General features: G+C 42.1%; 2 protein-coding genes across 2 annotated transcripts; one reads left to right on the top strand and one right to left on the bottom strand.

Annotated features, from left to right (window-relative positions):
- Positions 1-1,794: 1,794 nt before the first annotated feature.
- asns (asparagine synthetase) lies at positions 1,795-20,809 on the top strand. Its single transcript, XM_079367903.1, has 13 exons — positions 1,795-1,933; positions 3,847-4,102; positions 6,472-6,709; positions 6,798-6,983; positions 7,057-7,158; positions 8,415-8,542; positions 8,645-8,771; positions 10,033-10,139; positions 11,110-11,210; positions 11,780-11,861; positions 11,961-12,116; positions 13,119-13,709; positions 20,799-20,809. The coding sequence occupies exons 1-12, from the start codon at positions 1,800-1,802 to the stop codon at positions 13,326-13,328; spliced, it is 1,827 nt and encodes a 608-aa protein (XP_079224029.1). The 5' UTR covers positions 1,795-1,799; the 3' UTR covers positions 13,329-13,709; positions 20,799-20,809.
- Positions 16,222-23,760, bottom strand: tac1 (tachykinin precursor 1). Its single transcript, XM_079367904.1, has 5 exons — positions 23,383-23,760; positions 20,821-20,923; positions 20,696-20,719; positions 16,872-16,928; positions 16,222-16,791 (listed from the first exon to the last, which is right to left on the bottom strand). Exons 1-5 carry the CDS (start codon positions 23,491-23,493, stop codon positions 16,745-16,747), a joined length of 342 nt encoding a protein of 113 aa, XP_079224030.1. The 5' UTR covers positions 23,494-23,760; the 3' UTR covers positions 16,222-16,744.
- Positions 23,761-24,992: the final 1,232 nt, after the last annotated feature.

The following is a 24,992-nucleotide window of genomic DNA, read 5'->3' as shown; positions in this document are numbered from 1 at the left end:
TACAGATTTTAACCTTTGCTAGTTGTAACCATAAAGCTGTAAAGCATTGTTTTATTCATGACGAGGAGATAAAGGAGGTAGTTGATGCAGTCAGATGATCAGAGGTGCAACAGGCAAAGCGGGAGATTGTTTGGAGCCCTCGGCCAGTAGGAGGCCCCCAAGCGGCTGACAAACTAACAAAAGCACTGCTTTAAAATGTGCACATTTTGCAGCAACAGTAGGAAACCTGCCTAATCAGGCCCCTTCTGACAGCACACACTCTCACTGCCATGCTTAGCACTGCATCATTATTCCTTTGAAAACCAAAATGTTTTAATGAAGTGGAGTTATCTGACTGGGGGCGGGGAAATAATGATAAACACTGGTTGTAGAGGCCCCCAATTAGTTATTGCCTAGGGCCCCAACAGAATCGCCCCTGCAGATGATTGCAAGCCTTTTTTTCTCTTTTGTCTCCTGCTGGTTTTGCCTTTTAAGTATCTGTGTCTTACCACAGGTGGTTCTCCTCAGTCCACACAGTCAGAGGTAAACACTTGTTTTCAGTTTCTCTCAAATCCTCCCCAGGACAAGTTACATGGATTCCTCCTGGATTGATTACAACGAACAAACACATGATGTAAGTTATTCTTCACAGGTTTATTGTTGTGCTAACAAACATACCCACATGTTTGAGTTCTACTTGTAGGACTATTATTGCACTTTTAAAAACTTTTTCATTTACACCATCTTCCAAGAAGTTTATTTTTTATTTTTATTTTTTTAAAACCAATTGGTGTTGGGATTGCTCCTTACCAACTTATAATGGTCCAAAGTACAGGCTGACTGGTAAAAGTATTAAAAGGTTGTGAAGTGACGGGCTGGACCTTGGCCTGTTAGTGTGGAGATCTGGATCAGACAGTTTTCTATTGATGGCAGATCAGAAGCATCGTGTTTGACCTTCATCGTTGATCTTTTGTCAGGTAAAGCGGTGAATATTTTATGCATAAACTTTATGTATTGTCAAAGATGTTCTGTTCAGCCTGCTGACTGGATGTGTAGTGATGAAAGGATCCAGGGCTTTGGTTTATCCTCCCTCTGTTTGGACCTGCAGAGAAATGTGCGTGCACGTCTGTTTTATTTAAAATCACAGTTGGCTGGCTTTTTTCACACCGTCTCTACAGCTTCCCCTCCCGACTCTGGTTGATAACATACAGCTTAGATATCCTAAACGTTAGAGCTGAAGATGCTCTGGCAGAGCGCTGAGAGAGTTGGACCTGTATGATTTAAAAACAACCAGTAGACTGAGAGTTCTCCTAAAGATGTAAGAAAGCTGTTTGAGGATCAATCAGTTGCTCTTTTCTGCTAAAATGTATGCCAGGGATGGTTAAAAAAAGTTCTCCAGCACGCTGTGAATGTAGTAGATACCCCATTACCGGTTCAAGCTTTTCATAGGCTACAGTTTCTATAGACAGCTGTTCATCATGAGTCTGTGTACATTAGTGCTCTCGATCCAGACTTTTCATTTCTCGGCTTGAACCAGCAACTATCTGAAGCTTTTGTTTTACTGGAACAGTGAATCGATTTCTTTATTATTTGATAATATAAGAATCGATGTCTTTATTATTTGATTATATAAGAATCGATTTCTTTATTTGATAACATAAGTCATTTATTTCACGTTTTGTGGGTCTGTAGAGACTTAGGTTACCCAAATACTGCATATGTTCAAAAACACTGTAAAAGGGATTTTTTTAATGTCACATTATGTCTCTCAGTTATCCGCTTTGAATGAGTGCGCTCTTATTTTGAAGAGACAATCCCGGATGTACGGTCCTATTATGCGGACACTTGAACGAGAGGTCAGCGTTGCATTCAGTGCGGTTGCATCATTACATCCGCTGAGCATCGTTACTGCCTCAACTACTATTATTACTGCAGGAATAATCTTCAAAACCAGGTGAGTGTCTCAACTGGGATTAAAACACCGAGTTAATCTTCTGTTTACACTTTAAATGGCTGGACAGAAATAGTGACTTTAACTTAAATGGAGTTTTAAAGCGACATCTCCTTTAAAAACAGCTTATTTTTGATTGCCCTTTAAATTGTTTTAATTTTAAACAATATATACACGTGGAAAACATAATGGTTGAAATAAGTATGTTTTTTTTGATAATTCGGCTACAGTATGAGCCATCTAGCAGCAAATAATTTTGGAGGAAGATGAATAATGTATTTTAACTTGACCGCTCAGCGTGACTGAATCCTTCGTCCGAGCCGGCGTGGACCGCCATGAGCTGGGAGAGCATGAAGAGAGGAAAAGACCAAACTGGAGTGTTTATTTTACATGAAATGACAACTTGATTGTAGCCGAATCAAACAACATCAAGTGATTAAATATTTGATCTCTTTAATTATATCGTTAGCTTTTTTACATTTTGCACACAGTTGAATAAATGTTCAATTCGTCGGATTTCAAACGGGATTCGGCATGATGTGGCTTTGACGCTAGCAAAAAAAAAAAAAAAAAGAGAGGCTGCACATGGAGATCCATTGAAACCACGCATGTGAGCAGTTGAGATGACCTAGAGGTAAAAAATGCACAGTAAGTTTTCTATTTCCTAATCGCGAAGTTGTACTTTGTGAATACCAAATCAGGAGTCCAGTTCTTTGGTCCCCAAAGTGGGGTTCGGGACCCCGGTGGGGTTGCAAGATTCCTTCCAAAAAAAAAAAGTGAATTTATTAAAACTGTATATTTTACACTGTAATGCAAAACTACAAAATGTGCATAATTTCTTTTGATTATCATTAAGGAAAAAGAAAATTAACTTAACACGTCAAAATACATAAAATGCAAGTTTTCATGCATCCAACAATGAAGATTTTGGATGCTCTTCATATAATAAGACCTGTGTGATTAATTATGATGTATGTATTGATTAAAGTCTGTCCAACAAGTTCATTTAGTTTTTATGCTCACTGTTTGAGTCAGATTTAAACATTTAGTAAACTAATGCTGCGATATGCAGAAAGTCATGTTCAATGTTTTGTTCAATTAAAGTGGGAATTTGTGTGGAGTTAAACATTTAAGTTAGGCTCAGGTTGGCTTATGTTTTAGTAATGTAACCCTGTGTGTTTGGGTTACACCCTTTTCTTCCTCAGATGCCAAACAGGCAGGGCACAGCTTCAGGACAGAAACGGGTCTTTGAGGTGCTGGGAAATAAATCCTCCACCGAGGTGTTGTCTGAAGGGACAGAACAGAGTCGGTCTTTGTCCTCTTGGTGTTTCACACGGCTGTCAAACAAACAGCTGAAATAACCACAGTTGAAAGCTTGATGTAGCACTGACTTCTGGTACGGCTTTTTTGTGGGTTCGCAAAATGCCGACCTGTCATTGTAACATGAGAGCAGTTTCTCCTGTGGTCCGCAAAATAAAAATCCCTTCATTGTTGAAGAGAGTGATAAATAAGGCCAGAAACATCAGTTTCTACTTTAAACAACAACAACACATTACTGTATAAAAACAGTCCAAGATGCTTTTAGTTTTAAGAGCTCTTTTCTGAATAATGAAATGAAGAAAACAAACCCTTTACTAGTCATTGTTTCATTGGGAACATTTGGGGCAATGTCGATGTGACCTGCGGCAGAAGACTTGAAAAACGCTAAACAAGCTCAAGTCCATTTACCTGCTGGGATTTTACAGCAGTCATTATGAACCTGTTTGTGGCTGCCAGCTGAAGCAACAGCTGTTTTTCAACATTCCCTGTTTGAACTTGTTTTGTATCATCATAAACCACAATGTATGTCGTGTACAGAACAGTTTGACAAGCCTCTCTAATCTGTGTTGTAACCAGTGTCTTTCTCTCTCCCTCAGCGGTGAAATGTGTGGGATCTGGGCTTTGTTCGGCAGCGATGAGTGCCTTTCGGTTCAGTGCACGAGCGCCATGAAGATCGCTCACAGGGGCCCCGACGCCTTCCGCTTTGAGAACGTCAACGGCTTCACCAACTGCTGTTTCGGCTTCCACCGGTTGGCTATCGTGGACCAGCTGTACGGCATGCAGCCCTTGCGCATCAAGAAGTTTCCCTTCCTGTGGCTGTGCTACAACGGAGAGATTTACAACCATCAAACGGTAAAGGCTCGACTAAAACGGGTTATTTCAAAGGACTTGGAAGATGCTTCAAGGTTCAATTAAATTAAAAAAGAAAAAAAAAGAGACGGAGGTGAAAAAGAAAGAGAAAAGTTGCTTCAAGGTCATGTCCGAGCATTAAATGAAAATACGAACTTATTCGCTCTTACTTTTAAATATATTTAATAAGACACTTTTTTAAATTTTGTCGATGCGATTCTTTACCAGCAGTCTCCACACGCTTGTGTATTTACACACAATGGCATCAATAGATTATTATTTTAAAGGTCACACTATTCAAAATCCACTTCACCATGTTCCTCTGACATGTCTCTAGTCTAAACAAAACGCCCCACGACAAGAAAGTCCATCTTATCTGTCTTCTGCCTGCTCCACTTTTCAGAAAATGTGTGCTCAAACAGGCCGTTTAGATATTTTCCCTTCATGACATCACAAAGGGCGGTAGCCCCTCCCCCAGGTGGGTGACACTCCCACAGCTAGGTGTTTGTTCTGCCCTCTGAGTCTGCCTTCTCACCGTAAACAATAGACATGGAGCGAGAAAACCAGGCAACGTCCCCTACCAGAGAGGGGGCGTGGCCAAACACTAATTTACATATTTAAAGCTACAGACACAGAAACAGCCTGTTCTGAGCAGGGCTGAAATAGAGGGGTTTATAGACATTATCAAAGGATCAGAGTGGATTCACAACAACACACTTCACACACATGATGAAGAGGAGCTTCCAACATCATATAAGGAAGCTTGTCCAGCTTGTTGTCTCTGAAAGAGTATATAGTTTTCAAAAAACAGAAAGTTTTACATAAAATAATGATCCGTTAATCATTGAACTTCTTTTTAAAGAATAAATAAATGTACAAAAAGTTGAAGTGAGCTTTTTAAATGTGAAGATTCTGCAGCTTTTCTTTTCTCTCACTGTAACTGAAGACTCTTTTGCTTTTGACTTCGAGCTGGACAACAGAAGGATTTTCTGCTTCAGCGCTGAGAAACTGAATGATGAGTCAATAAATCTGGAGTACTGACGAGATCTTTTGTTGCAGTTTAATTTGCAGACGTGAACAGTGTTGTAGGACATACCTGTTCATGTTCAAACAGCCTTAAAGATTAAACGTGCTGCCAACACCTGCTTTAAATCTCACAGTTTGGAGCAGCTGCCAAACGCAGCACTGAATGTGAACAGCACACACATCACAAAGCTGCTGCACTCACACTGTTGTCGTAGCTCAAGACCCCAAAAAACTGTCAGAGAGAGAAAAAGTTTGGCCCGTTATTTCGATTAAAATAAATAAATAAATAAAATAAAAAAATTATATATATATCACAATGAGTGTGAAGGAAGGGGCACGGAGAAGAATCGATTTTATTTAGAAAAACTTGTGATCTGGTCTGTCCAGTCACAGGCACTCAGCAACCAATAGCACAGCAAAATAAAAAACATCGGACTAATTCAGGGTAAAATGTGCCGTCCATCCTGCAAAATCTGTTATTTGAAAACGCCAAATGATAGCGTTCTGAAACTCACCAGATGTGCTGTCATTCATTTGCCACTCTGTTTTCATGAAGTGATATAAATAAATAAAAAAACAAATTTTTTAAATTTAAGCAACAAGAACACATCTAAACTAACAGATTTAGATGAACCACGGTGCCAACACGACAAATGGCGAATAAACTGCAAAGTTTGTGTGACATGTGGGCTTGACGTTTCAATGCAGCTGCAGAGAAGACTGTTCTCTCAGATCGTCTGCTGACAGTCGCTGGAGTCCATCTCGTGCAGAACGGGAGATTTATGCAGCCAGATGAGTCTCAGTAAGGTTCAACCATATCGTGACATTTATATAAAAACCTTTTCAATGTGGTTCGTGAACTTCACTGCATTTGTTCTTGTGTGTTATTATTTAAATCCCTTTGCCGTGGCTCAATCCACAGATACATGTTTGTTTGTTTTCAATGGAGAATCATCTCCAGCCAATCAGGTGTCTCCGGACTCGGCTAGTTTGCATATAAAGGTGAGGCACGATTGGTGAGATGTGTAAATTCAGCAAAGAAGAAAAAACAGACGAAAGCTGCTTGTGAATAAATCCTGAAACATTTTAGTCAATCCTTCTGTGAACATTTGATCTGGCAGACTGACCTCGCTCCTTTATTTTTATTTTTTATTTTTTTTTACACAAAACCATAACATTCATGAAACAATTACAAACAACAATATGATCTATCATGTAATGAACACAACACGGTTACACCCAGCGTTACTGCAAAGGTCTCAGATGTCTTTTTTTGTTTTTCTCTCTTCATGTCGGAGAAGTTTGAACTTCTTTGATCATTCTGTGTTTTGAAATGTTTCTCTCAGCTGAAGAAGCAGTTTGAGTTCGAGCACCAGACCAAAGTGGACGGCGAGATCCTGCTCCATCTGTACGACCGCTTCGGCATCCAGAAGATGGCGACTCTCCTGGACGGCGTCTTTGCGTTTGTCCTGCTGGACACTGCCAACAGAAAAGTGTTTCTTGGGAGAGACACGTACGGCGTCCGGCCTTTGTACAAACTCCTCACAGAAGACGGGTTCTTAGCAGTCTGCTCGGAGGCCAAAGGTAACAACGGGCTTCATTTTCCCTCGTCCTTTAAACACCTGTGATAAAAGTGTTCTTAGCTGCTTAGCTTGATTCATTCTGTTCAAAGGCCTTACAGACATAACTCACGCCATGACCACCCCCGCCAACATCACGCCTTTACTCCCCGGACACTTCGAGGTCTTCAATTTGAATCAGAACGGCAAAGTTCAGTCCGTTCAGATGGACCAGTTTCACTGCTGCACCAAGGAGCCCGCTCACGCCGTCTACGACACGGTGGAGAGACTGCCTACAAGTATGACACTGTCTCTTTGAATATTACTTTGTGCTGTACACGAGGGCTCGTACAAACGGATTTCTCCCCGCAGGTTTGGACGAGGAAACGGTGAAAAGCAACATCAGAATCCTGTTTGAGAACGCTGTGCGGAAACGCCTCATGGCTCACAGGAGAATCGGATGTCTTCTGTCAGGTAATCTCAAATTCTGCCATCGATGCTTGAAGACAGAACTTAGTGTCTGTTGATGTCTTTAGGCAAACAGGCAGACAGGCACGTTCATGTATGTAGGGACCTCACACGGGCGGCACCATTATGTTTTCAGGAGCGAATACCTGACCAACGATTAGATTGGGTTTTATGATGTAACATTTAGTTGTCAAATTAAATTTAATAATTAAGTTTACTTAATTATTAATATAAATCAATAATGAGAGAGAGAGAGAGAGAGAGCTCTCAAAATGGCAGCGTGACCACGCATGGTCACTTGATGGCGGACACAGAACACAGGTCTCCCAACCTGGTCTATTGTCTAGAGACGGAGTCAAACTCTGTCTCTACCTGATCTACGTTTCTGCAGCGTCTGGAAAGCTACAGATATCTATGTGTGTGCGTCTGCCGAAAGGTGCGTGTGTGAGTGCGTAAAGGGAGAGAGCGAGAGAGAAAAGAGCGCACCTCGAAAGCTCAATCTCAGCCTGGAGATCACGCACAACTCAGAGCACAGTTAACTTCACTACCAGAAGCTAGAGACCGGATTTGTATCAGATGGCGTTCACACTAGTCTTTCTGATAATATAGGTGTGGCAAAGCATTCTGGGAGTACCTGCAAGGTCTGCTGGGATAAAGAGTCCTTTGTCATCCTGGCTGGACCCAACATGTACAAGTTCAGACCCAGAAGAGAGAACAAAATGTTTTTGGCAACCTCTAGTTAACCGCAGAGGCAAACTGAAACATGGTTATGTCTGCAGGGCAATTATTGTTGGCAGGACAACCAGTCAGGGTTGTAACCAGACATGAAATGTTAACCTCCATATCATACAATTACACATGAAGAGCAGAGTTAAAGAAGACCTATTATCCCCCTTTTTCACCTTTTCAATGTGTTTCTGAGCTTTGGTCCAAATATAACATGAATCCAGCAGCAGCTCTCTCAGAACACTCTGTTTTGGTGTGTGTATCTCTTTAAATAGAATAAGCCCCGCCCCCTGAGTTTTCCCAGTCGGCATCACTCCTTTGCTAGTGAGTATGAAAATGGCCGACCTGGGCATCTAAACCCCCCCCCCCCCCCCGTCAGTAACCAATGAATGACATTACTGAGGTCCAGTGTAAGTTTGACTGTGGTATCAAAAGTTGGAACTGGAAGGACAGAAGTCATCAAAGGGCAAGAGAGGCTGAGACATTAAGTTTTCTTTGTTGTCTCCCCCCCCCCCCCCCCCCCCCCCCCTCCCCAGGTGGTCTCGACTCCAGTCTGGTGGCTGCTACTCTGGTGAAGCTGGCCAAAGAGGAGAAGGTTCAGTATCCTATTCAGACGTTTTCCATCGGCTCGGAGGGCAGTCCAGACATCATCGCTGCACGTAAGGTCAGACTGACTCCTCCCACCCGGCTGCGTTCTTCTCCCAGTTTAGAAGAAGAGTGAAGTGTGTGTGATGTGTTCTTAGCGTGTCGCCTTTTTGTTCGTCAGGTCGCTGCTCACATCGGCAGTGAGCACCACGAGGTCAACTTCACGGCAGAAGAAGGGATCCGGGTTGTGGAGGAGGTCATCTTTCACCTGGAGACCTATGACATCACCACCATTCGTGCCTCAGTCGGTGAGTGACGCGTGCAACAGAAACAGGTGGAAGAAAAAAAAACGCAGGTAGGTCGTTTAAAACGCTACAGAAGTTCAGGGTCAAAAAAATTCAGTGATGGAGGAAGAATAGATGAATACTTTAAATGAATGAGAAATTCGCTTGGTGCCTCGACGCGACAGCCAATCATCATCGACAGAAGACGAGTACGAGGCTGACGTCAGGACCGGAGGAGAACGTAATGATTGGAGTCTGCAGACGTCTGGAGCTGCTGTGGTCAGCCTGCAGGAGCACTGAAGTGTTGGCTGAGTGGCTGTGAAGGACGTCGGGTAGCGATAAAAGAATCCACTGTGGCTGATTACGGGAGAAGGAGACAACAAACAAACTCTTGGTGACAAGCCCCTCCCCCTCAGATTGTCGCTTCAGGGTTAAATGCTGCATCAATGAACGTGGTGTTAATTGAAAAGGTAGCTGAGCCCTGACCTGGTGGGATGATTAAAGTCAATGAATTGTTCTGAAGTCATAACTTGGGGTGCCTCATATTTCTGCATGTGCTCACTGATGTGTTCAGAATGCGTTCCTCTTTCCTCCTGACCGGCTGCTTTGACTCTCTGCCGTCGTGTTAGTTTAACGCTCAGAGGTCGCCAGGGGCAACGGGTGGGACGTCTGCTGTGCCCCGAGTCGTCCCTGTGGCCTGGAAGTCACGATTGAAACAAAGGAGGAATGTAAAGAACTCTTACAGCCGATATCTCAGACTCCACCTTCTCTGGTCTAAAACCCGTTCAGGACTAGAATCTAAAGTTCGTGGTCGCTGCGTCGTTGTCAGAGAAGACGGCACTTCTGTTGGAATCTTCTCGTCCATTGATCTTCAGGTTGTGAGAGAAAGCAGCAGCTGACATCTTTCAAGTCTTCTCTGCGTCTCATAAAGATTTAAAAAACGCCAAACGATGTGATCACACGCTAATAAACGTGCTCATCACCTGAAATTTAGAGCAGATTGTTCTTCACAGAAGAAACATTTTTATTGATGTAAATATCAACATCATGAACTCGATGCTTCAGTCATCAAATCAAACTCTGACTGGAGCTCTCTCTAAGGCTCCTTTAAATTCATGCTAAGAAATGTTGTGTGCGCTTCTCCTGTGTAATGAAACCTCTCGCTCTCTCTCTCTCTCCCTCACTCTCTCTCTCTCGCTCTCTCTCTCTCTCTCACTCTCTCTCTCTCACTCTCTCTCTCTCTCTCTCTCTCTCTCTCCCTCTCTCTCTCTCGCTCTCTCTGCAGGAATGTACCTGGTCTCCAAGTACATCAGGGAGAAGTCGGACAGTGTGGTGATCTTCTCTGGAGAGGGAGCCGACGAGCTGACTCAGGGATACATCTACTTCCACAAAGTGAGTCCTCCAGGAGTTTGAAAGAAAACGAGCCGTCACGTTGACTCACAGTGAAAACATCAAAAACAGCTGCACACCCTTTTGATCAGGGGTGTCCAAACTTTGTTTTTATTGAGGGCCAAAGTTGTTGCTTGCAAATCACAGGGTTTTATTATTTTTTAAATATTTTAAGTAATATTGTAAGAAACTTTTTGTATTTTGATTTCTTCAATGAGTAACGTAAACACACCATAACTAATTGCAATGAGAAACTATTTTGTTGTAATTTGTTTTAAATAGTAAGGCTTTGACCCCTTTCATAAAAAGACAAAAAATACTTTTAATCTTTTAATACTTTTTTAATACTTTGATTTGTTTTTCTCAGAATTAGGTCTTTAAGATGGTTATTTTTTGTAAAAGCTTTCTGTATTCAGCTCAGGTTATTAAATGGTTAAACAACAGTTTGCTTGTTTGCAAACTTTATGCAAAATGTTCATTTTCATAGTTAACAAAAGATGTGGAATAATAGTCAAAGCTGTTAAAAAAAAAAAAAAAAAAGAGAAAAATAAATTTACTGAACATTTTCTATTTTAGGAATATTTTTCAGCCCTCAAAAGCTTAAAAAATAGAAAAATAACAAAATATGCCATCTGAATGAGGCCACGGGTTAAAAATCTTCTGATTCTTCGAAGTCGGGGCCTCAAAGGAATCACTTTGGACAGATGTAAAAATGTTATTTGTGAATTTTATTTATTTTTAGTTAAAATTCTTGAAAGAATTTAAAAAACACTCCTTAATCCAACCACACTGCAAATAAGAAGCTAAATGACCTGGATCTGAATTGAACAGTTTAGCAGAGTTTCACCATGTTTGATCAGATATTTTTTCTACGCATTAATAACGAGGAGCGGCGTGCGTCCTGTGTGAGGTTTGACCTCCGAGGTCAGGTGCAGACGGGTTTGAATGTAAAGGCTGCACGTTCCTCCTGCAGGCACCGACGCCCTCGGCTGCTGCAGAGGACAGCGTCCGTCTGATGAAGGAGCTCTACCTGTTCGATGTCCTCCGAGCTGATCGCACCACCGCTGCACACGGGTAACACCTTCATGCTTTCATTCACCGACAGCCTCATTTTGCCCTGAGACGAGAAAAATATGTTTTTCTTTGCCTGGAAGTTTTCTTCATGTGATGCAATATGACGCTTTTTGCATCACATGAAGAAAACTTCCAGGCAAAGAAAAACATATTTTTCTCGTCTCAGGGCAAAATGAGGGCTGGACTCACGACCATTCAACACTACTACCATGTTTCTAATGATACACAGCTTCATGTAAATAGGTGAAGTATCCCATTTTAACGGCCAAGTCGGTGAAGACAAACATTTAAACTGAGCCCGTCCTCAAGAACGAACACTCACTGCAGCTGAGTGTGTATGTTTACTGCACGCTAACACAAGCTAACACAAGCTAACACAACTACCTGTCCAACAGGAAGCCGGCTGAAGGTTCACCCACATTTGGAAATAAGCTTTATCCGTTTGGAGTTTCGCCTCCCTGTGATTATTTCCTCCTTCCTCATATTTAAATCCAGCACCTCGACTAGAAACAACCAAAAACCCCGACAGAATGTGACTGAAAATGACCTGATGTTTGTTTGTGTCTCAGTCTGGAGCTCAGAGTGCCTTTCCTGGATCACAGACTCACAGCGTACTTCCTCTCTCTGCCCGACGACATGAAGACTCCTAAGGTCAGCTGATCACCTCAAACCTGTGTTTGTGTTTGTGTCCACGCTGGGTGTGATCTTTGCTTTGTAACGGCCGTGCTGTGCGCTCCTGTTTGTTTGCAGCACGGAGTGGAGAAACATCTACTGAGGGACTCCTTCAAAGGTCTCAACCTGATCCCCGATGAGATCCTGTGGAGGCGTAAAGAGGCCTTCAGCGATGGCATCATGTCCGTGAAGAAGTCCTGGTACACCTGCCTGCAAGAGCACCTCGAGTCGATGGTAGGTGCTTCCACATATTCACACACATGCAAGGTAGACTGCCACTGAAGTCTAAACCTGTCAGAGCGGAGGGGGCGGGATCTCAGGGGACGAGATGATGCGGACGATGGGAACGAAGCAACAGAGGCTGAAGCATCCAAATTTAGTTCGATACTTTCATGATGGCGAACAAACAAACATATCGGAGCAGTTTCCTGCTGTGTCGCCCCGCACGGAAAAAATTCAACAGGAGGATGACGGTACAGTTGACGGTGGGTTCTCCTGACGCAAGACATGATGCAAAAATAAATAAAGAAGAAGTAACGGAGTCCTTATGATGCTGTAATGGGAATATCTGCCTTTTATATGAATGCTTCATGTCAACAAAAAGAGACAAACTGACGAACAGGAAACATAGTGCAGCAGTTTATTACGTGCACAGAGATCGCAGCGATCGCCTTCAGACGTTCGATCCAGCAGGATTCTCCGGATGAAATCCTGCTGCATTCTGAATTAGCATTTTAACCTCATAATGGAAGATGATCCCTGTCGGATGGGAGGGGGCGGGATCTCAGAAGGCATGAAATGACGGTCTGAGGAGGCAGCTGGTTGCCTTCACATGTGCAGCTCCTCCTGCCTTTTAAGAATCCTGACTTCAAAAACCAGTTTGTAGCAGCTCAGCCTGCAGCCGAGAGAAAAACAGATTTGAAAGAAAACACTGCATTGTGATTAGAATTATCTTTACTTTAAATTAAAATAGATTCAGGCCTAAAAAAAGTAACTTAGTTTACTTGAGTAAAAAGAAAGAAACTCTTAAAAATATTTTTTTTGTTTTTTACGTTTTCATTTCAGGATGGTTTGAAGGTTTTTTGAGTTCAGTTTGAAAAAGTTCAGGAGATGCTGATTCGACGGATTGTTGTCAAAGTGTTTGTGCAGTCTTCTCCAGACTCTGCATGTTTTCCGACACACTCGTGTGAACACAGAAACAGACGAGCGTCTGCCCCGCCTCCTCTCTTCTCTTAGGTCAACGACGATCAGATGGAGCGGGCTCACAAGACGTTCCCTCACAACCCTCCGCGCTCCAAAGAGGCCTACTACTACAGACAGGTGTTTGAGAAGCGCTTCCCCGGCCGCGCCGATTGGCTGCCACATTACTGGATGCCGCGCTGGACCAACGCCACCGACCCGTCAGCCCGGACCCTGTCCATCTACAAACCGGACAAAGACGAATGAAGGGCGGGCGTCAGTCCGTCTGTTAGGTCCTCCACACGCCTTCTACATGTGTCATACTTCGCTCTGATCTCAGATCAGCTCGGGGACTTTGGGATCAGTTGTCATAAAAGATAAACAGTTTGTCACACTGCGATGGAGTTTGTCGGACTTAACCTAAAACATCAGCCTCTCTGTTTGGGGAGTTGTTCTATTTGATTTGGATCTGCGATCAACAATTTCCCCCGATTTAAAATAAAAAATGCAAAAGGTGCAAGAAGACACTTTATAATCCCCAAACCTTTCATATGAGACGTACCCGCTGACTTCTTCATCTACGTTTGGAAAGAATGAAACAAAAGACTTTCAATCTTAACATCTGACAACAAAAACACTTTTTACAGAGTAAAATAAAACGTTGGTAACTTTGGAAGGATAAAGTCAGAAACAGTCCTGATTCTGACGCCGTCTTTCACTGAAGACTCAGCTCAGCTGTCACCTCGTCTTTGTACACGTTTGTAATATCCTTCTCCCAGTCTGTGAGCTCATGAAGGAGCTACACACGCACGCACGCACACACACACACGCACGCACACACACACACACACACACATGCAAACGCACACATGCACACACTCATGCACACACACACACATGCACACACTCATACACACACACGCACACACACATGCACACACTCATGCACACATGCACACACACACACATGCACACACTCATGCACACATGCACACACACATGCACACACACATGCACACACTCATGCACACACACACACACACACACACACTCATGCAAACACACATGCACACACACACATGCAAACACACTCATGCACACACACACTCATGCGCACACACACACACACTCATGCAAACACACACATGCACACACACACACATGCAAACACACACATGCACACACACACACATGCAAACACACTCATGCACACACGCACGCACACATGCACACACATTTACACACACAGTGATGAAGTCACATCTGCTATAAGAACATCTTATATTGGGTTTAGTTGGCCTCTTTCTTCAGTCTGTTGTCGACCTGTCTGACTGTGAAACACTGATTTGGATATCAGGCTTCAGGAGGAGCCGCAGGACAAGTCTGTTAAAGTAGAACCAATAATACTCAAACAGTGTTTCCACTTGACTGCGTTGAGTGCAGAGTGCACGTTTAAAAGATGCCACGCCGAGCATCATTTAAAAACCTGCGTGTCCCCGTCAGAAGAATCAAACTTTAAAGATCCTCTGACAAACTCCATCGACGTGTGACAGAGGAGGAAATACGTTCAGACTGAAGAGGAGGAACCTGATGTCGGGTTAGAGGGAGTGTTAGCTGGGGACTTGGAGATGATTGGACGTTTATCAGCTTCGATCTGACCGTTGGACCTGTCTGCGTTACATAGTTCAAATCTGATTTTCTCTGTTTTGTACGATGTTTTAACCTCAAACGGCTAACGCCAAAACGGCTGCAGCTCCGGCGTGGAGGCGAGGCTTTTATGCAAGTAGTGTGCAGGACGAGTTTCCAGAAGTGACTCACACTCATTAACCCCGTCTGTGCTGGTTTTTCACTCAGCGTTCTTTAGGTAGGACTGTCTATGCAAACAGATGTGTGAGTGTAGGTTACATAGTGTTGAAGGGAGACACAGGGTGCCAGGACGTTTGTCAACATTAAAGCTCCTTAAATCAGAAGTTCCTTTGAGTGTCGTCAACAGTTCAAACAATAATCACATGAATATTTGATCCAGCTGTGCGAGAGAAACCTGCAGATCATTGAAGGAACATTGATGCATTTACAAACGTCGACGTCTTTGGAGTCTGAACGACCTGCAGGTCCAAAATGTTTCAGGAGAAGGCTCCGCCCAGCAGCGTCTAAATGACGCCTGCGTTTAATAGTTAAAGTGTCTGAAAGCAGAACGGAAAGGATCCACACAGAGATAAGATGAAAGTTGACTTTTAATGCTGATCCTCACTTTAAAGCTCTCCTGTAGTGTTATAATGCAGGAGGCCCTGCATGACCTCATGTGGTAACATGAGGTTACCACATGTTGGAGTATTCAAAGGATGAGACTACAGAGGGCGCTAAACTGCCATCTAATGATTCTGCAAATCATGTTATATATTAAAATGAGAATTTCACCAGAAGGCAAAGTCACCTCATTGACAAATTTTATCTAAGAAAAAAGAAAAAGAAAAGTGTGAGCGTTGCATACTTTGCGTTTTGTACAATTGAAAAAAGATGATGGCACTCGATGGAAAAAAACGCGAGCTGGACTCGGGGTCAATAATTCATGTATCCATGATCATGTTTGTGTTAAACACAAAACCATAAAAAACACAACAGTTTGAGACGTCAGTCATCAGTGGAGTCTGTTGTAAAGATGTTTTTAAAAATCGTCTTCAGTCTCTGTGGGAATCCTTTCTGTAACGTTTTCAGATATCTGAGCCTGTTAGTGTCGAGGACTCTGAACATGTAAGGGGTCTTTCACCTGGAAGGATTACACTGCAGCCTTTTGTCCTCCCAGGTGGGCTGAAGAAAATCTACTCAAGCATTTTCATAACTTGTTGACTCTGTTCTTTAAACCCCAGAAAAAAACAGAACTGTGACACTGTGAGGACACGCTGAACATTGTAAGCTACCATGAAGTTAGAACAAGGCTGTTACCTCATCCTGTCTCCCTCCTGACATTGTCATTGTCTGTTTCTTTCTTAATATTTTCCCAGTTTTGTCTGAAATAAACCCTCTCTCTCTCTTGCCACTGAAAATGTGTTTTCTTCCAAGTGTGTGCGTTATGCAGTACCTCTGTTGTCCACCAGAGGGCGCCATGTCCTCACCTTTAAAGACCCTCCGATTAATGAATTGAAGACATTGCAAGCAGAAGTTGAACCAGTAAAGAAAATAATTTTAATGTTTGTCAAAGCACTATCACACACACAGGTATTCTGTCTGAACGCCGGAGAACATGACGGCTCTAAATGAAAACTCGTCCCGGTGTGTCGTGTTTTAAAGAACAATCAGTAGCAATTAAACAGAAATGAGGCACTATACAGTGACTTTGGCAGTGCAATCTTCAGCGAACCCCGGGGCGTCGCCGTGCTTTGATGGTCCACAACATTAACCTTGAAGCTGATGGTTTAAAAAAAACAAAAAAAAACAGAACATTTCACCTCCGTCCACCACCATCTACTCCCTGCTTCCATGAAGGAAAACTGGCACAGGTACAGCACGGCTACTTCACTACAAAGTGGAAACAGAATCTTTTTTTATTATTATTCGACTAACAGCTACACACAGTTTGGAGGAAAAAAAACCCAAAACAAAACCAGCGACGGTGACTCCTCTCCTCCCCCCTCCTGCAGACGAGGAGGTGCGAGAAGAGGAGCAGGCGGAGGAGAGCTCACGGTCTAGCGGCGTCTGTTGTACGTCTGTAACGTGTTCCACTCGTAGGACTCTGGACAAAGACAAACACACCTTTGATTTAGAGCTCATGATGCAGCACGTTCACTTATTGTACAGCTGTGTTAAATGTACCTGGCTCCTCTTGGCTCCTTTTCCCCATCAGACCGACAAACGAGTTGACTTTGTGCCCTTTGAAGAGAAAACTTTATTTAAAACTGCTCATTCAGTTCACTGTCAACAAAACAGAGTGAGAGTCATTTTATGTCTGTGACCACAGCTCGGGGGTGAAACTCAGCCTTATTGCAACCCCTAAACACAGGAAGAACCACGAGGGAGTCTGTCTCAGTGGACGGAGAATTTGGGGGCATAAAGAGATTTTTTTTGTCTCTGGTTTGAAGATGATTCAGTTAAAGTTGCTTAAAATTACTGACCGATAAAGTCACACCAGGAACAGGAACACAGGAACACACCTTGAAAGATTAAAACCAGAATCTGTGACACATTAAAAAAAGGCTTTGTTGTAACTTCATTGCGAGCAATAAAGTTACAGTAAAGTCAATATCGTTGTCTTTGAAGTGAGTCGTGTCACAGCGATGTTTCTTTTTAAAAAAAAATCCAGTTTAACAACGTTTGACCTCTGTAGCGATCCTCTAATTCTCTAAAGGTCCAATCTGTAAGATATCCACTGAGTGAAATGATGACGCTCTCTTCCTCTCTGATCAGACATGAAGGAACTTCTAACTTTAGATTCTGCTCCTGAATGCTCTGGATTTGTTTGGACCAGAGAAGGTAGGCGGGGCTTTGAGGGCCGTTTTGGACGCCCCTGGGTTTGCCAGATATGAGAGCAGTTATCAGGTCAACAGGTGTTGCAGCGATGGAAGCGGGCAGTGGAACTGCTTCAGATAGAAGTGATTGTACCCGAGCTAAAAAGCCTCTGCATGTTTCTAATAAGCTCCAGCAGCAGAAAGCTGCTCAAACTAGGATCAATGTTGGAGATGATTTTGAAACATGGAGAGAGGTTAGAACGCAGAAAGCTTTACAGACCCATGCAGAGCTGGCTAAACACTGAAGCTACAGTGTCCACCACATGCAGAGCTGGCTAAACACTGAAGCTACAGTGTCCACCACATGCAGAGCTGGCTAAACACTGAAGCTACAGTGTCCACCGCATGCAGAGCTGGCTAAACACTGAAGCTACAGTGTCCACCACATGCAGAGCTGGCTAAACACTGAAGCTACAGTGTCTCTACATGCAGAGCTGGCTAAACACTGAAGCTACAGTGTCCACCGCATGCAGAGCTGGCTAAACACTGAAGCTACAGTGTCCACCACATGCAGAGCTGGCTAAACACTGAAGCTACAGTGTCCACCACATGCAGAGCTGGCTAAACACTGAAGCTACAGTGTCCTCCACATGCTGACCTGTGTGAGCATCCACTCTAGAGAGGAGGAGCCACTAGGCTCTAAATGAAGGAAGATCTTGTTTTTTTTGATCGACAAAAAATTGGAAGCAAACAAATACGTTGGCAACATTTTGGTGTCCACATGTTGCCAATGCAATTTAGACACCTCGTCAGCTTTGTGTTTTTAAAGAGACATTAAGATCACTTTTACACCTTTATAACACTAAAATAATAATAATAATAATAGGCTAATAATAATCTTATTAGCCTAGTTTAAGATAGTTTGAAATAACAGATTATAGCATTTAAAAACTGTTTCAATAAGTATCAAAAAATGTAAATATTTTGACGATTTCTTCAGGAGGTGTTTTTGGTTGGAAAGTGATTCAGGTTGTCAGACTTTGTCTTTGTTACTACGACAATTTGATGTGATTGCTTCACGGTCCTACAGCGGCGCCTGTCAATCACAGTAATGGACTGTAATATGATCAGGAGAAGAGGAGGGGCGCTATTGAATGGGGGGGGGGGGGGGGGGGGGGTTTATAAAACTTATCGAACCCTGAGGGATTATGTGACATTTACAACGTCAATCTTTGCATTAGACTGATGAGACTTCGGCAGAAATATAAAACGTCCCCCGTGTTGCTCACGACTAAATATCGTCTCTCACACTTCGCCATGTCGGAGTGAAAACACGGCACTTTCCATCCATCACAAGCATAAACAATCCAATTTAACTCTTACATGTCCTTGGGGCATTGATCCCCCTCCCTCTAATGATGACTGACTTATGGTCATGCCTGCATACGAGGAATAAATGAGATGTGTACTCGCTCATTCTGCGCCATGTTGCATCACTGAGTGGGAGACTAATTTAGACTTGAAAAAAAAAAAAAACCCCGACAGAGAAAAAAGCTTAAATCCCCTCCTCCTCCTCCTCCTCCTCTTCATTCCTTTTCTCTCCTCTGTGCTCTTTATCTCCCCTCTCTTTGTCCCACACAGACGTCTGCTCCAGACCTCCTTCATTCTTCACCCACGAATTAATGTGTTAAAGAAAAGCACAAAAAAAACCCCAATGAAATAATCTGCGGAGAAGTCAATTAATTAAACCGTGTGGATTCTTTTCCACTATAAACGTACATATGAGAGGATTCGCCTCCAGTGTTTTCGGTCTTTTTGGAGCCGAGCCGAAAGGTGCTCTGGGATAAATATACCTCATTCCCCCTCAAACAGCTGGAGGTCAGGCTCCACGCTCGTTTGGTTTCCTACCACCTTTAACGTCAAACATGTTGAGAGATTCAAATGAGGCAGACGGGAGGGTTCATGTGACGTAAATGCAAACAGGCTCGTCTCGTATGTTTGACCTTAAAGTCTTCGTATTATGATAAAGAGCAACAGGTCGTTGTCAGTATTCATTAGTCTTTGCAACAAAGCCTTTGAGGTAATTTAACTGTTTTTATATTAAATTTATTATGAGTGAAAGATGGAGAGGCAGGAGGGAACTGATGTTAACATTGACATTATGTTCTCAGTTTTTTTTTTTTTTTTTTTTTTTGGGGGGGGGGGGGGTTAGGTAACTTGCCTTTAAGGGAGATATCACACTCCACACAAAAATGTCCACACAAGATTTATTTTTATTTTTTTAATTCAATGAGGTTTAAGCCATAAAATTAGCTGACTAAAAACCTGAAAAAAAAACTTTTTAACTTCAATCTTCCTGTGATTTATTTATATTTACTGAATTTATTTGTATCGTATTGTATTTGTATTTACTGAATTAACCAAAAATAACACACTGATGCAGAGGGGTCAAAAGTCAAGCTTTGCCAGGTCTGTCTTCAATCAGAGAATATAGAAGTTTGTTGACTGGACGTCAGATCACAGACTGTAAATATTAACTAACCAAGGCTGAGTGACACCCGCCATCTGTTCCTGAAGGGGGCGCCAGAGGCTCATTGACAGCAGCCGCCATACTGGAAATGCTGACTTAGCCTAACTTTTAGTCAACCTAATGACAGGCTGAGAGCTGGAGCTGAGGCGGGGTTTAAACTCTTCAGTATATCACGTTCACCTGTCAATCAAGTCAGCTACGCGGCTACGTGCAAAATCCTGCAGTTCATCGAGTGTCCACTTGAGACTGACTCCACGAACCCCTAAAGTCGTAGCTGATGTGAATGACAGGTGGGTGCGATGAAACACTATTCACTTGATATGCAAATATCGGCGTATTATCGGCTGACCCATCAATCGACCGGTCTCAGTTTTATTACAGAACCAAAAAAACGTACTGACCTCAACTACGATAAAACCATGTTTTTTTAATTCTTTTTTTTTTTAATGGGGGGAATCATAACATTGATTTACGTCATGAACACACAGGTGGATTTCATGAGCAGAAACAAGCAGAATGAGGTCATCTGCATGCGTACGTGATTATAGAATCACTTTAGTTAATTAGCTAATCCTGCAGTTCATACCAATGATCTCATCTTCACGTAGCAGAGACTACATGGACATTTAAATAATGACTTGCAAACAGGACGTGATACTCACTTTTGTGGGTGATCTGTGTGTTTCCTGTGGGAGGGGAAAGAAAAGGTGACACGTAAAAAAAAAGGAATCAGGTCTAAAGCTGCAAAATGAAAAGCAAACAGAGATCACAGAGAGCGACGTCTCACCCATCGAGCGTTTCCCCATCAGGCCGATGAACTGATGTGGCCGTGGCTTTCTCGTCATCCTCTGGAGGATTTCTCTTAATGGGTCGTTGGGAAACCAGCCGTCCTGAAAGGTAGAGATCACAGACGTGTTTAATTAAAGGTCATTTACCAGCAAAATGAAGCGCTGTCTTATTGTGGAAAGCCACCTTTTAATGTGTAATTACATTTCTCCCTCTCATTTGCAGTTATATTAACACACACTTACACTTCACCTCCATTCTCTGAATACAAATCATTGAATAACATTTTTTAAACATTTGACTCTAAAATTCTTTCTTCGCTCTAAAACAAGGAAATATATTGAACTTGCATGAAATGAACTCACATTTGAAGGTTTGTTTCAGGCTGTAATAAAGGTTTTAACCAAACTATATAAACATCTTTTAAAAGTGACATTAGGGAATAACATAAAGCAATAACTTGTAAACAAAAAGGTTTCCTAATTTCAAAATAAAACGATCTGTTTTTGTATTAATGTACATATAGAGTATAATTTCACCCTCGTCTTTCCCCTTCTCTCCTGCACACAGAGGAACATAAAAGGCTTGAATCCTGATTTTTCATTACAGCGTTTCTATTTCAATCTCAGGAAATATTTCCTCAGTGTGCATTAGTCTGACTGCGATGTGTTCCTGGGGGGGCCACTAACGTCCTCACACCGAGCTGTAATGATTTACCGCCGGCTCGTTCATCTGCAGAAAAGCTTCCAGCTTTCAGGCCTTTAGTTTGAGGCTGATGGCTGATCTCCAGATCACGATGTCAAACTCAAGACGTGCCTTTCATGTCAATGCAGATTGTTGGGGCTTCACTGAGCACTCAGGGGTTTATTTGATTTCCAGATTGGCCGGCTGCTCCGGTCGCCTGGCACTCGTCTCCATCTTCATGACTCGAGACGTTTTTTTTTCTTTGAGCAGGAGGAGATCATTTCAGCTCTCTGTGAGACAAATCAAACTTTACCAGAATCATCCTGTACTTAGTAGCCTCTTAGAGAATGAACATATCTGCGTTCAGCCGGTGTCTGGGTTTCATGGAGGAGCTTTGAGAATGACAATAAAATATAGATGAGGAATTTTTAAATGATGTTTCAAGGTTTAATCTATGTGAGAAAGTCATGCAGTTCCGTTTTTTAAAGGTTCAGTTCAGACACAGAAGCGTCAGAGGACTGTCTGCAAATCTTTTTTTTTTTTTTTGGGAAATGAGGCATCATGGGAGGGAGAGTACTTCTCAATGATGGGCAGAAACAAAGAGGGTCCGTTTGAACTCTCATTGGGCGACTTTATTACAATATTTCATTCTTTTTTTAACCAGGAAAGCAACTCGTTGAGGTTTAAAAATCTGTGTTGTGGTCGAGAGATGCAGAAATGTACGGAGGACAATGAGGGGAAAGAAAGAATCAGAGGAATTCTGAGAATAAAGACAAATGTTAAACTATCTCTCTGCTTTGATGTATTTGGTATAAAATCGACACTGTAAGTGTGATTTAATGAGAACATCTCCAATTATTCCGGACATTTGATCAATGCTTTATTTGATCATTTTTACGTCTTACATTGTGGGACTTCATCCCTGACATTTTGACTTCATTCCTTTAATTTTTGCCTTCTCAAACTGTTATAACCTTCTTCTAAATATTTTAACTTTTTTTCTTGATGTTTTCAAACTTTATTTCTATCATCTGATTTTCTTCTTGTTCTTGTTAAGAATTGACCAAAACGATTCCCAATCTTTATTCCTGACTTTGAACCTTCGTCCTCAAAGTGTAACAAAGATCATCCTGTTTTTTGGGGTTTTTTCCTCAAACATGAATTAAAAGCAAACTTCCATACGTGGCACTGATACTCCTCCATAGGACTGAATGTAACTGCGTCTGTTCATTTCTAGTCTTCGGAAGATTGAGGATGACGTGATCCACCTGCAGGACGATGGTTGACTCTTAAGGGATTAGTAGATTGATCATTGATCATTTATCTGAGGTGCAATACTCAGAGTTCACAGGACACAAAGTGTACAGCTGCACTGGTCTTTTCAAACGTTTTCAAAAATAAATCAGTTTGGAAAAAATGTTCCCAATCTGCAAAAGGACTTCACTAAAATCTCTCATGACATCCATTAATGGCAGAATCAAATGTAGTGACACAAATAAAGCTTTCTTTATGCAATGGCTATTAGAGAGGAGCAAGAACGATTACAAATATAAAGCAAGGGTTAATAAAAATCTGTTCATCAAATATTCTTCTTCACGATCTCCTCATTTGTACCCACTTAACCTGCAGAAAGTGCGCACGAGGAGGTGAGTAAGCATGCTGTCCAATCTGATACAGGGATTATTTATAAACTCCAAAGAACATTTAAATCCCCCGAACACCCCCCTGTGCTCTGTCATTTTTGGAATCAAACAAATGTAGGTGCATGTTTATGCACATTTCAACCAGAATAACAGAAACAAACATTTATTTGAGCTTCAAAGTAGAATGTGTGAAAGGTTAATCAACTAATAAAACAAAGACACGTCTGCATGACTACCTGAATCTGATTACTGCTCGTCCAGTAGTCAGCCTCTTCTTTTGGGTCCTCGCAAAAAACTTGAGCGACGGCGACAAAAGCCATTAAAACAGGGAAAAGCAGCAACTTCATGGTGCCAAAACCTTTTTCTGTTCGACGCAATTAGCTTCGGTGAACCTTTAAATAAGTTTACAATAAACTGTAAACAAAAAAAGAAAACAGCGTAAAGGTCTGATGCTCGATCAGCAGCTTTGTTTCACGCACTGCTTCCTTCCTCAGAGCTTAGCATTAGTCCATAGTGAGTGCGTGAGTGCGTGCGTAAAACCAAAAAGCTGTCCGCGCGCTCAGCCTCTGCAGTAGATGCGTCTCTGCTCTCCCTCGTGTCCTGCCTGGTCTGGTCCACCCCGCACGCGCTCCTATATATCAGCGATGCTTGGTAACGTCACGGGAGTAGTGTGATTACTCTGGCTTTAGTTACAGATATCACGAACTGCAAAAAGACTTGCGTCATAGGAATTTTCCTCCACCTTCAAACTAATCTGAATATGAGAAAGAAATGTCCAGAAACTCCTCGAGGAGGCAGAGTGGGGTTACGTGTCCTGACTGTTAATAACACTGAAATAATTTATTACGTTATAATAAAGCTACACGGAGCTGCCTCGTGGTGAGCGTGCCTTGTATTAACTTTTATATTTTGCTTTGAGAGATTCTGCACGCCAGGAAAGTAGAGAGGAAGGAGCTCAGTGTTGCATTCACGGTCTCATCCCTTCTCAACACCTGTGGCATATGAAGCAAAGTAAAAAAAACAAACAGTTTTTGATATGAAATATCCACAAAAGAAAATATATAGTTTTGTTAATAAATCAAAGATTACACGTGTTAATTAAAAACATGTTATTTTATTCAATGTCCTGCAAGCTTCTGTCCACTTACTTAATTACGTCACAGTCACGTAAATCTATGAAGACTTCAAATCAGTCACATAAATGTCCAAAAAAATCTCTATTTTTTCCACATCAGGTACACAGTAGTTTTATCATTTTTAAATGTGCGTGCTAACTTTGCTCAGTTTTATTTTGATGACTATATTCTTCCTTTGCAGCTTTAAGAAGCTTCCAGAACAACACGTGTTGTTTTCTTCTGTTTTCTATCAAAGTATTTAATCATTTGATCGTTTTTATTCGGACCACCATTTACCCTGATTATTTGACTCAGCTTGCATAAATCCTCTTGGTGAAAAGGATTCTTTGCTTTTTTTTTTTTTTTTTACATTTTAAAACTTTAAAGATATGTTCTTAACTGTCATGTAATTAGGGTGTCCTTGCAGTTTAAAGGAGATGTTCTGTCACATAAGAAAGACTGGATGAAGAGGAGCAGGGCGTGTGACCTCAGTGTTCACCTCATCTGCATGACAAAGGCTGTGTTTGAAACAGTAGGATGCTCAGGATGAATAGTTGTTAGCGTCCACGCACCTCAGCGAGTGCTCAGTTTGCCCAAGTGTCTTTATTCCACAACAATGAATTCCGTTTATTTACACATCTGCGAATGCAAATGTTTTCCCAGCCTTGAACGTCAGTGTGTCCTGTGAGGAGGAGAAGTGTCATCTGGGTTTAATTAACTGAAACACCAAT

Source organism: Symphodus melops (genome assembly GCF_947650265.1).
Source record: "Symphodus melops genome assembly, chromosome: 18".
Classification (NCBI taxonomy): domain Eukaryota; kingdom Metazoa; phylum Chordata; class Actinopteri; order Labriformes; family Labridae; genus Symphodus; species Symphodus melops.
The sequence above is the reverse complement of the archived record's forward strand: the minus strand, read 5'-3'. Positions and strand labels throughout refer to the sequence as shown.